The sequence below is a fragment of the Eptatretus burgeri genome, chromosome 11, assembly GCF_056783735.1.
Source record: "Eptatretus burgeri isolate ZD-2024b chromosome 11, Ebu_testis_v1, whole genome shotgun sequence".
Classification (NCBI taxonomy): Eukaryota; Metazoa; Chordata; class Myxini; order Myxiniformes; family Myxinidae; genus Eptatretus; species Eptatretus burgeri.
In genome coordinates, this window is record NC_140971.1 from 36126190 (window position 1) to 36138883 (window position 12694).

At 44.7% G+C, this 12694-nt stretch overlaps 1 protein-coding gene across 4 annotated transcripts in view; it reads left to right on the plus strand.

Annotated features, from left to right (window-relative positions):
• Positions 1 to 12694, plus strand: part of LOC147016869 (zinc finger FYVE domain-containing protein 9-like) — a 69193-nt gene that overhangs the window by 37007 nt on the left and 19492 nt on the right. For 3 of the 4 annotated variants that reach the window (XM_085845998.1, XM_085845999.1, XM_085846000.1), the window contains 2 exons: positions 5040 to 5144; positions 9078 to 9231. In XM_085845998.1, coding sequence (XP_085702124.1) covers positions 5040 to 5144; positions 9078 to 9231 — 259 coding nt within the window. The remainder of the gene's footprint in view (positions 1 to 5039; positions 5145 to 9077; positions 9232 to 12694) is intronic. The other variant, XR_015049222.1, reaches the window with a different exon arrangement.

The following is a 12694-nucleotide window of genomic DNA, read 5'->3' on the forward strand; positions in this document are numbered from 1 at the left end:
CAACCCGAGCGGATGGTTGCCGAAGTCCCGTCGGTCCAAATGTACATTTGCAGCAGCAACAGCCTTTGTAATTCACCAACACACGCCATGCTAAGGCAATGGAAGAAACACAGAAACGACGTGATACATTTAACAAATGGGGAATTTATTCACAGTCATCAGAGAAACGAGGGAAGCAGGTAAGGGCAGAGTTATCACGACTAATGGAGAATGCAAATTTACACACAAGCACTCAAACAATTCCTACTTAAAGACGGGCCCACAGACAGGTCAGGTCAGGTATGGGAGCATGTGCCAGAACAGCGCGTCGCTGCGTCCACTTTCCGCCGGTACTCCAGGGGCCTCCGTCTGGCCATCCCCCAGGCAGATGCCAGGCCCATCCCCATCTCCTTGAGATGATGGTCAACCTGCTGCAACCACGAGGCACGTAGTCGGCCCACTGGCCTCCTCTACTCATGAGACTCCCTCGCTGAGAGAATCTGGTGAGCAGGATCAGCGTCAGGAAAACGAGCCACATGTCCATACAGCCGCAACTGACGCTCACGGACTATGCAGGTAACAAATCTCATCCGAGTCTCTCTCAGCAACCGCTCGTTGGACACAAAATCCGACCAGCGATAGCCAAGGATTCTCCGAAGAGACCTGGTACCAAAGGAATTAAGTCTCCGTCTCAGATCCTTGGTCAGAGTCCAAGTCTCACATCCATAGAGCAAGACTGGAAGTACCAAGGACCTGAAGACTCGGACTTTCGTCCTCCTGCACAGATACCGGCAGCGCCACACCCCATGATCCACTGAATCCATGACTCCCCAGGCCCGACCCAGACGTCTATTGACCTCTGACTCGCAGCCAGCAGAGACATGAATATCACTGCCAAGGTAAGTGAATCTCTCCACGACCTCAACATCCTCACCACAAACAGACACAGACAGGACAGCAGCATCCAAGATGTCACCGAAAGCCTGGATCTTAGTTTTGACCCAAGAATCCCGTAATCCCAGCGGCTCCGACTCCTCATTCAGCACCTCGAGGGCCCCCAAGAGGATGTCTAAAGTCTGCGCAAAGATGACTGCATCATCTACAACATCAAGGTCCGAGATCTTGACATTCCCAAACGATGCACCGCAACTTGATCTCTCTGACATCCTTCCTAAAATCCAGTCCTTACAAGTGCTGAAAAGTGTGGGGGCCAGTACACATCCCTGACGAACTCCAGTAACAACTGGAAATAAGTCAAAGATGGTACCACCACACTTCACAGAACTCTCAGTACCAGAGTCGAGTTCAGACATCAGATCGATCAGTTTTGGTGGCACCCCACGAAGACCCAGAATCCTCCAGAGGACATCCCGATTCACTAAATCTAACGCTTTACAGAGATCAACATAGGCTGCAAGCAGCCCCTGCCGAAACTCTTGTCTGCGTTCGGTGAGGACACGAAGGGCAAGGATACGGTCAATCGTTGACCTCTTTGGTGTAAAGCCTGACTGCTCTGGACGCTGGTGCTCAAGCAGATGGTGGCGAACCCGATCAAGAATTATCCGAGCAAAGACCTTGCCCGGCACTGAGAGCAGCGTCACCCCTCGGTAGTTGTTGCAGTCTTGGCGATCACCCTTCCCTTTCCAGAGAGGGACAACAAGGCCCCTCTTCCAGTCAGTTGGGATGATGCCTGTGTTCCAGGCAGAGCACAAAACTGCATGCAATGACACGAGTGCAGCATTTCCACCAGCCTTGAGAAGTTCGGCATGGATGCCACAGATCCCTGGAGCTTTGCCCCGTTTCAACTGGTTCACCGCAGCCCGTGTTTCCACAAGCGAAGGTGGACCACAGTTGATTCGAGGGTCAGCAACAGGGATTGTAACACCCTTGACGTCCAACTCGACAGCTGGGGGGATCAGCCTGGTACAACCGCTCAAAGTAACCAGCCCAGCGGGCCTTCACTTCAGACTCCTCTGTCAAGAGCCTACCACTCTCTGCTCGAACTGCAGTGCTCCGAGGGATGGGCTTGGATGAACGTAATGCGCGAATTCCCCTGTAAGCAGGACAAGAATTACCTGTCCACAGGTGATGCTCTACCCCCTCACAGATTCCTCGCACATAGGCCTCCTTGTCCACCCTCAGTGCATGTACAGTTTTACACCTCAGCTCCTTGAACAGCTCAGCTCTGCCATTCAGCCTGGCCCTGTGACTCTGGTCAATGGTATCCAGTGTCCCTTGAGACACAAAATTCTTCTTTGCCCTGCGGTGAGCTCCAAGGCATCCACCGGCAACATCAAGGACGGTGGTCTTGAAGGCGCTCCACAACTCTTCAGGACCCCCCCCCCAAAGCACCCAGACCCCCCAAGTCACTCAGCCTGTTCGCAAACTCCTCAGCTACTCTCATCCCTGAGCTTGCCAACATCCAGCCTAGGCTGGGATGGTACCATTCTCCAGGATTTAAGGTGCAGCTTTAGAGTTGCTACAACAAGCCTGTGGTCAGTATTGAGGAACTGAGTACTCCGGTAGACCCTGCAGTTCTGGATCATCCTCCAACGACCGTCAATGAGGACATGGTCAATCTCCTTTGCCACACCGCCAGCGTTGGAATACCAAGTCCAGCGATGAGCTTGTGGGCGCTGAAACCATGAACCAGCCACCCTAAGTCCATGACTTCTTGCAAAGTCAAGGAACTTAGTGCTATTCTGGTTCAGAGTTCCTGACCCATGGGGACCAACACACACCTCATAACCATCCCTATCAGTTCCAGTCGATGCATTGAAATCCCCCAAGACTAGAAGTGTATCTCGTCTGGGGCACTGATCAACCACAGACTCGAGTGTGGCGTAGAATGCATCCTTCACGGTGAGATCACTCGCCTCAGTCGGAGCATCGACAGAGACCAGGGAAATGACACCTAATGAGTGACGAATCCTTAGTCTCGTACGCTCGTTGATCGGTGTTACCTCAATTAGCATTGGGGTCAGCTTATTGGACACAGCTACAGCAACTCCTTGGGTACAGCAACAGCTTGGTAACCATCAGAGCGACCAGACCAATAGTAGGTGTAACCACCCACCATTATCTCGCCGCAATCCAGTCTCCGAACCTCAGAGAGAGCTGCAATCCCGATGTCCAAACGCTTGAGCTCAGATGATAACAGAGACAGGTGATCATCCTCTCTTAGGGATAGGAGAGATAAGACATCAAAGTCACAGACAGATGCACACCCAAAAGACACGGACCCAAAATGGTCTTTATTATCCCTTCAGCTCGGAGGGAAGTCAAGCTGAGGGACGAGAAAATCGCTGGCTGCCTGGCCGCAAGCTCGCGGCTCGACGTCCATACCTTCCTGGAGCACCAGTCAACACGAACGGACCAAGGGCAGCCAATGCTGGCCACGCCAGTGACGAGATGACCCGGGAACCAGAGCACTCCGGCGTTGGGATTGTGGAGACGGGGTGCAGATTCTTTCCTACCCACTCGACCAGATCCTCCCGATTATATTTGCTCTCCGTTCCTTTTGTCGCTCTCGGGCGCGGTCCGCTCATCGTGGCCCGCGCTCTCATTGGGTGGGACACGACACATTCCCTTATTTGGCGCGCAGCCAAGCGAACCGGTTCATGACAATATGTGTGAGTGTGTGTTCAAACCTGTGTAGAACGGCCACCGCAGGGAAACAAGAAAAAGGTGTCCTTTATAGATAGGTGGCCTTTCTGTACATGTCTTGTTGGGGCCATTTTGATTTTCATACAAAGCAAGTGTATCATATCATACATGTACTGCAACCTTATATGATGTTAACATTTAATTTTCATTCAGTAATACAGTATTGTTTTCTCTATGTGATTTTATTAATGGGCACAATAGGGCTGGGCGATATTGATATTTTTGCCAGTCGTTTATCATCCCTTCAAATATCGACAATCTAGCGATATATCGACATTGCACAATCACTTTTGCTAACACAGTGGGACCACCTGGCAGCGAAAGCTAGCACTTGGGGGAGGTGGCGGGGTACTCACTATCAATGTTTATGTAACCCTAATGATGAACTACTCCGCAACACCTCAAGTATATAACTGTTTATCACCAGATAATGTCCTAAAAATAATGTAAACACTTTTGGGTGCGCTTACTGAAGGCAGTTTTTGTCATTGTCATGCAAACACAACATCATAATGGGTAATTTTGAACATTAATTGCACTTTTGTAGAGTGGCGAAGAAGCCACTGTGGCCCAACATCGGAATTCATCGATACTGTATATAGTATTAAAGTAGCTGGATTTCTCTGTCTCTTCCTCTGCCTGTCACTCTCTTCGCTGAGACATCATTACGGCGTTACGTCAAGCATTAGGCCTCTACTTTTGTTTGCCTCCTCACTTGGCTTTTGTATGTGTGTTTCACCATCTTGATAAAAGCTGTCCTGCACAGGGTCTGAGTCGGAGTTCATATGTGGTGATTGTACCCATATGCCTGGTGTTGGCTCAATGGTTAGGGTGGTGGGCTTGGGATGCTATGATCCTGAGTTCAAACCCTATTTGGCTGTTGAATGAATACCAGGTGTGGTTGACTCTACCTGTCATCCTTCCGAGGTCGGCAAAATGAGTGCCAGCATGCTGGTATACTGTGTCAGAGTGGCGACCCGTCCAGGATTATGCCCAATAGCCAAGGAGACTGATTAGGCAGCAACAACGCTCTGCACAGAGTGTGGTCCCAATGGATGGATGGATAGTCTGTAGTCAATTTGAACACGAATAGCACCAAATGCAGCAATGTGAACATATTCTGCACAAATAACCTCGGTGGCTATGGGAACAGTTCCACATGAATAGACACTTCCTTTTTCAATCCCATCGGACTGCTGCGCACACATTTCATTTGGTTGCCTATCCATGATAGTGGTCTGTATGAGAGATTTTTCTCTTACTTTGTTGTTGGTCACATTCTTTCGAAATAGCTACTGACCACCTGCTGCTGCTTTGTAAAACATTCTACCTTTTTGAGCTTGACCCTTTTTTAATATTTCTTTTTAAATCCTAACCTTTTATCATCTCCTCAGGACTTCCGGAACTACCAATACAGTTTGCCCACTGTGGCTGGACTGACAATAAGCATGGAGGTCGGCAAAAACAGCATTGAAATTCCCAGCAATCGTTACAATGAGGTGAGATCTGTTTGACAATTTCTTAAGACATCAAAGTCACAATTTCACATGAAAATCAGATTTGTGTGATCCTAAAATCAGTGCTTCCTTCTCGAAGTGCCGGTTTCGCAGATGAAATAGTAATTTGAATTTTAGAGGACTGACTGACAATGAAATCCACAGTAGCAGCCAATTAGGGGGTGGGGGGGGGGATTTTATTTTTTTTGTGAATATAAATGGATGTTCTCCTCTGTTTTGAGACTGAACTAATGCATTAATCATTTTCAACATCCACTAGTTACAATCATTGAATTTTTCATGAAAATTACCTGGTAAGTATTTTCAGTTATGTTAGTTTTTGAACAGCAGCAAATAATTTTTTTTTATAATCTTTTTATTTTATTCAATTTTTATGGGTACATGGGCACACATTGTGAAACTGAAAACAACAACTTGTGACGCTGGTTATCCCCATGCTACGAGGAATAATTTTTCTTCTTGTCCTGTTGATTAGCCATTCACAGCAAAGATTGGTGTTTCCGTCAGCAAAGTGACAAGTCTTATATTCTAGTATATATACAGTGCCTATGGAAAGTCTACACCCTCTTTCAAAATCTTCACCTTTTGTTGCCTTATTGACTGGGATTAAGTTGCATTAAATCAGACTTTTTTTCCACCTTTATTTACACATCATAACGCACAACTTCAAAATGAAAGAAATTCTACAAATTTCAGAAAATTAATTAAAAATACAAAACTAGAATATCTTGGTTGGATAAGTCTCCACCCCTCTTGTGATAACAATTGTAAATTAGCTCAGGTGTGACCAATCTCCTTCAAAATTACACACCAAGTTAATTGGCCTCCACATCTATAAATTGCAGTGATTATGATTATTTCAGAATAAAATCAGCTGTTCCTGCAGGTTTCCTCTGCTGGGGAGTGCATTTCACAACAAAGACTCAACCATGAGAACCAAGAAGCTTTCAAAAGACCTCTGGGATAAAGTTGTGGAAAGGTACAGATCAGGGGATGGGTATAAAATATTTTAAAGGCCTTAAATATCCTTTGGAGCACATTCAAGATGATCATTAAGAAGTGGAAGGCGTATGGCACCACCAAGACCATGCCTACATCAAGCCGTCCCTCCAAACTGGATGAGCAAGCAAGGAAGAGACTGATCAGAGAGGCCACCAAGAGGTCAGTTGGCCACTTTTAAAGAGCTACATGCCTTTATGGCAAAGACTGGTCACTATGTGCATGTGACAATAGCCCAAGCACTCAAGTCTGGCGTTTATGGTAGGGTTGCAAGAAGGACGCCATTACTCAAAAAAGCCTACTTTGAGTCCGTTTGAGGTATGCAAAAAACGACTCCAGAGATTCTGAAGCCATGTGGCAAAAACGTTTGTGGTCTAATGAAACCAAGATGGAACTTTTTGGCCTAAATACATAACATTACGTTTGGCGCAAACCCAACACAGCACATCACCCAAAGAACACCGTACTTACTGTGAAGCATGGTGGTGGCAGCATCATGTTATGGGGATGTTTTCCATCAGCAGGTACCGGGGCACTTGTCAGGATAGAAGAGAAAATGGATGGAGAAAAATACAGAAAACTCCAAAAGGAAAATCTGCTGCCCTCTGCAAGAAAGCTGAAATTGGGAGGCAACTTCATCATTGAGCATGACAATGACCTGAAGCACACAGCCAAAGCTACACTGGAGTGGCAAAGGAACAAAAGGATACATGTCATTGAGTGGCCCAGTCAGAGCCCCTGACCTAAATCCAGTCGAAAATCTGTGGCATGACTTGAAGATTGCTGTCCATCAATGCTCCCCACGCAACTTGACTGAGCTTGAACAGTTTTGTACAGAAGCATGGGCAAGTATTGCCCAATCAAGGTGGGCAAAGTTGGTAGAGACCTATCCCAACAGACTCACAGCTGTAATTACTGTCAAAGGTGCTTCCACCAAGTATTAACTCAGGGGTTTGGACACTTATCCAACCAAGATATTCTAGTTTTGCATTTTTTATTAATTTTTTTGAAATTTCTTTTTCACTTGGAAGTTGTGGTTTATGATGTGAAAATCAATGTGGAAAATGTCTGATGTTATGCAATTTAATTCCAGGCTATAAGGCAACAAAAGGTGAAAATTTTGAAAGGGAGTGTCGACTTTCTCTAAGCACTGTATATAATATTGCCGTCTCATTATTTTGTCTATATTACTGTGGGAATTAACATATCTAAGTACGAGTTATTCGCTGTTTTATTTAAAACCTAAGTTTATTTCACCATATTGGAAAGTTCGTAGATAATGAAGTAAAAGGATGATAAAATGTGTTGCATTATCTAGATCAGTTTTTCATTCTACCAATTGTTGCCCCACTGTCGGTATGTTATCTTATTCCTTGTGTCACCTTGCTCTTCCATGAGTCTCAATTTTGTAGAGAAAAAAAAATCCTCAGATTCTCTGGAAAACCCACCTTCCTTTTAGCAGAAGATGTTGCATTGTGATGCAGTACTGATGGATGCAGTCTCATCCCACTGATGGGCAGATGGGAGCTGCTTCACTTTATGTTGATCTAGAATTTATTAGATGCTGATTTGATAAATGGAACATGTCATTCGAGCCTGGCACATCTCGGTGTCATCTTGTCGCTCCGCAAGGATCATAATACTACCCACCTATCTGTCCCATGGGCATCTACTGGCATGGATTCAGTCACGTGAACTTCATCATCATCCAGGACATGTTTTAGTAGAGCAAAGCAGTCCTACAAAACCAGCCACAGACTGGGCAGCATCCCTCCATCGTTCAAGTCATTCCTTGGAAAATCGCAACGACTCCCAACCTACCAGGCCAATGTCCAAACCTCAATGGCGTACAGCTCTCCTCTTTGGGCTGGTGCCCCATCATTACATCTTTATCCTATATTGCGTGTAATCTGAAGCTCTCAATATTATTGGCATCTTCCACAATGACACTGAAGCACAAGGCTTGTGGCTCTCACATTGTGAACTCTCACAGGTTATTGGCTTCATTCTTTTGGGGGGTTTTTTTACCACCTCTCCTCCACTAAAACACCTTCCACTCTCTGAGCCTTCTGAACCTCTCCAGCTCCTTCATGTGTTTTCCCAGTCACCCCCTCCTGATTTAGCTCCCAAATTCCATGCTTTCCGCACACTGCTACTCCGTTGTTCCTCTTTTCTCGTCCCATTGTTCTTCCTGTTCAGTTTGTGGAAATGCTTTACTAAGACTGTACAATTGCACTTTTCTTTCCAGGATGTCAAGCAAGTGCTGCACCATCAGATTACTGTCAACTCACCGAGTTTAGTCATAACTCATCCACAACCTTTTGAAATATCATGCTATACCGTATATCGTTTTTGTCATCTCTCAATGGTGAAGAATCACTTGAAAAATTAAGTTCTCACATCCAGATCTGGATTTTCACCAAAAATAAATCAACTTGTCCTTGTCATGCACATAACCTGTCTACTAAGTTTTGTCTGAATCAGTCCATAACTTTTCGAGATATGTTGTATATAGTTTTTAGCCCGATCATTCATTGGTGAAGCATCACTTAAAAAATTCTTGGATACAGATCCAGATCTTCACTAAAATCGAATAAATTCTTTGTCACACACTCATCCTGCTCCCTAAATTTCGTCCGAATCCATACACAACTTTTTGAAACATCCTGCTCTCAGACAAACAGACAGCGGTGAAAACACAACCTCCGTCCACCTTCGGTGGCAGAGGTAAAAATAACTTTGCCTTGAAAGTGTTGAACCATCACGGTCAATTTTCTTCTTGAACAGTAGTGTGGGCAAATATTTTCTCGGGTTTATGACTATGTTAATTGCAGTGCTATTTGTAGTTTAAAGTTTCCACATCATTTTTATTTTTTTTTTGCCCAAGTCTTTCTGTCTCTCTCCTGTCTTGCTTAGATGCTGAAAGTGCTCAACAGCTGTAATGAACATGTGTTGGCATTTGGAGCTGCATTGAATCATGCAGCAGATTCGCACCTTGTGTGCGTGCAGAGCGAGGATGATGGAACTTATCACACTCAAGCAATTAGCATCCACAGCCAACCACGAAAGGGTATAATACACCTTCGCCCTCTGTTGGCCAGTGCACTCTGTACCTCCTCCCTCTGCATATTCTCCCTTCACTGGGTCTCTCTGTGACCCCTCCACCCTCACTCATTGTTACCCTCCATTACCCCTACCCCTACACCACCTCCCATCATTGGCGTGTTCCACATTTATTATCCATCCGTCTTTTGGGACCATACTCTGCACAAAGCGTCGGTGCTTCCGAAACAGTCTCTTGGGCTATTGGGCACAATCTTGGACGGGTCAGCACTCCGACATAGGATACTCGAATGGCTCAATCATCTCAGAAAGCTGGTACTCATTTTGCCGACTTCGGAAGGATGACAGGCTGAGTCAATCCCCACCTAATATTAATTCAATGGCTTAGCGGGATTTGAACTCGGGACCCTCGGATCTCAAGCCCGCTTCCCTATCCATTAAGCGCGCGTACACACGCACACACACACACACACACACACACACACACACGCACACACACACACACACACACACACACACACACACACACACACACACACACACACACACACACACACACACACACCATCTTCACCAAAAATCAAATCAATTCAGCCTTGTCACACCCTTTTCCCAGAACTCTTTGCTATCCCATTATTAGCTTTGCTTGCTCCTAGAGAGACTCACTAGAGTGGGCAGATGCAAATAAATGGCTGGTATCCACATGGATTTGTCAACATTGTGAATGTTGGTGCCTTTCCACTTGCCTACATCAAGAATTTTCCATTGAGCCAGACAAGAACCATATAATTATGGTAAAGTTAATTTTGAGGGAAGGGCAACATAGAAGTTGCTAGAAATTGGTCCACAGTAGGATTATGATGCCCTCAAGATTCTCTTGGCTGTTTGAGAAAGAAGAATTAAAGTAAGCATAAAGTCACCATCATGTAGCCTCTCCATGAGCCAAGACCATTGTCTAACATTTTTTTTTCAAATCTGCTGAATTGATCTTCTGCCTTGTGTGCACACTTCCCACTGATATTAATGATGGTTGTTTCTTCAAGTGCTTTGAATTCTTGCTTGTGATGGTTGGGAAGAAATTGCACAAGCTTATATGTATTTTAATATACAAGAAAACAAACTCGATATATTGAACAAAGCTTTTCGTGCTGTACTTTTCAAGGTTGAATCACAGCAAGAGAACCAGGAAGTGAGAGAGCGTGCATATATAAGCTTGTCTTTGTAAGATCGACACTGATTGGTTCCTCAGTTATGACGTCAATGGTAGTCTGAGGCCCCATTGGTTAGCTCACATTCATCAGTATCTCTGGCTCTGATTGGCTGGAGTGGAGTACAGGGCGATAACTCACCATTTGCACCGACGCCTTGGAAGGAGGGGAGATGCAAAGCCCCCAAAGCTAATGACTCACCATTTGCATGCATACCTTGGACAATGGTTGGAACAACGGCTTTGATGCTTCCATGCTGAAAAAGAATGAGGGAATGTACAAATTTCTTTTGATGACGACAACACAGGGTCCATGGAGTGGATGAAGGTTGCTTCCAACATACGTAGATGTGAAACACTCAAACCTTGGCTCAATATCTTGAACATATCTGCGTTGTACTGGTCTGCACAAACGGGGTTGGCAACTAAGTGCCGTACAATAGCAGAAGAACAAGACATGGCCGAGGGTCGTTAAACGTTCACACTTGCTCACGCTGGTTGTGTCCTAACTCTCAAGTTCTTTTCTCGAATCGCCAGAGGGACATGCTGTTTGATGCGGTCAGTCAACCTTTGGGTTGTACGGCCCACGTACCCAGCTTCACATCGGCACTTAAACTCATAGATAACATTGCTGATTTGTGAGGTGGGCAGAACATCCTTGTGAACTGACATCAGCAAACGGCGAGAGGTAAAGATAACTCGAGGTTGTATTGCCAGGTACATGTTTGATTTGATATATGTTTGGTTTGATCTTGATGATCGTAGTTTCCACAGCATCCTGACATACTCGACCGGTCAAAAGTTTTAGAACACCCCCATTTTTCCAGTTTTTACTGAAATTTAAGCAATTTAATGTTTCCATGTACTCTGAAATTATGCATAGAACAAATAAACAATTGCAGATAAAAAATAAATCATGGAATCGTTTTGAACAAAATTTAATCCAAAATTTTAACTCATCAAAGTAGCCACCTTTTGCAGATATAACAGCCGAACATACTCGTGACATTCTTTCCACAATGGAAATCAAATATTGTTCGGAAAGTTCTTCCCAACTCTGTTGCAGAAGTTCCCACAAATGTGTTGCACTTGTAGGTTGCTTTGCTTTCACCCTTCTGTCCAGTTCATCCCAAACCAGCTCGATGGGGTTTAAGCCTGGAGACTGTGCTGGCCATTCCATGATTTGAAACCTACTGTCTTGTTCTTTTCTTCGAAGGTAGTTCTGACATCACGTGGAGGTATGTTTTGGGTCGTTATCTTCCTGTAGCATGAACCCCTGACCAACTAGACGTAGACCATGGTGCTGTAAAATGCTGTGGGAGCCCTTTTAGTCCATGAGCTGAGCCCAATATTTTCATGAATTGGTACCAAATTGCGGAATAAAACGAGACACTGATTTTTGGATAGGTCATGACCTATAGTTTGAGAATTTATTTGCTTGCCAGCTCAAAGGCGTAGCTTTCTTGGAGAAATCCACGAGGGGGCACTTCAAGGGGGGTAAAATACCGATTTTTTTTTTTAATTTTTTTTTTTTTTTTTTTTTTTTGCATATTTGTTAACTCGATGCCATGTAAAGTTGTTCTAACTTCAGTGTCAAGCTGAAACTGTACTGAAAAGGGTAAAGAAAGGGAAATTTATTTGAATTTTTGAGCTGAAATGAGTAGAAATTTCAAATTTTAAATGCAATTTTCTCCAGTTTTTGTTTTCTTGAAGCCAGTAACTTCATAGACCAATTCCTAAAATATTGCTGTGCAGAATATACTGATAGGTTTTGTTTGGTCTAATACTACACCTGTTAGTTAAAATTTGAGGCATGTGATAGCGTCAAAAATTAACTGGCCGGGGGGGGGGGGGGGTAGGATGTTTTAGAAGAAGTTTACACAGACTTTTACACCGTAGAAGTTTGACTTGATATCAATATTAAATTTGTACTTGTAACTGACTGTGCATTACAGACATCCTTGCCATCACTGTATAAATCACTGAAGTCCTTAATCGTCATCATCACTTTCATCGTTATCGGAAGACTCATCATCAGAAACGTCCAGAACTCAGTCACTGTCCTTCGTGTTGCTGCAATCCTTTAATCGGCATTCGTCTGTACATGGAAGGTTATTGTCTAAGCAAACTCAATCACCAGGTTCGCACGCTTTGCGGTACTCACAGAACATGAAGTCCAAAACTACCTGGGGTGCTGGCAGTCCTGTCATCCAACATATTTCAAGTCGACCATCGTCAGTTGTGCGCCAGCCATGGTTTTCTG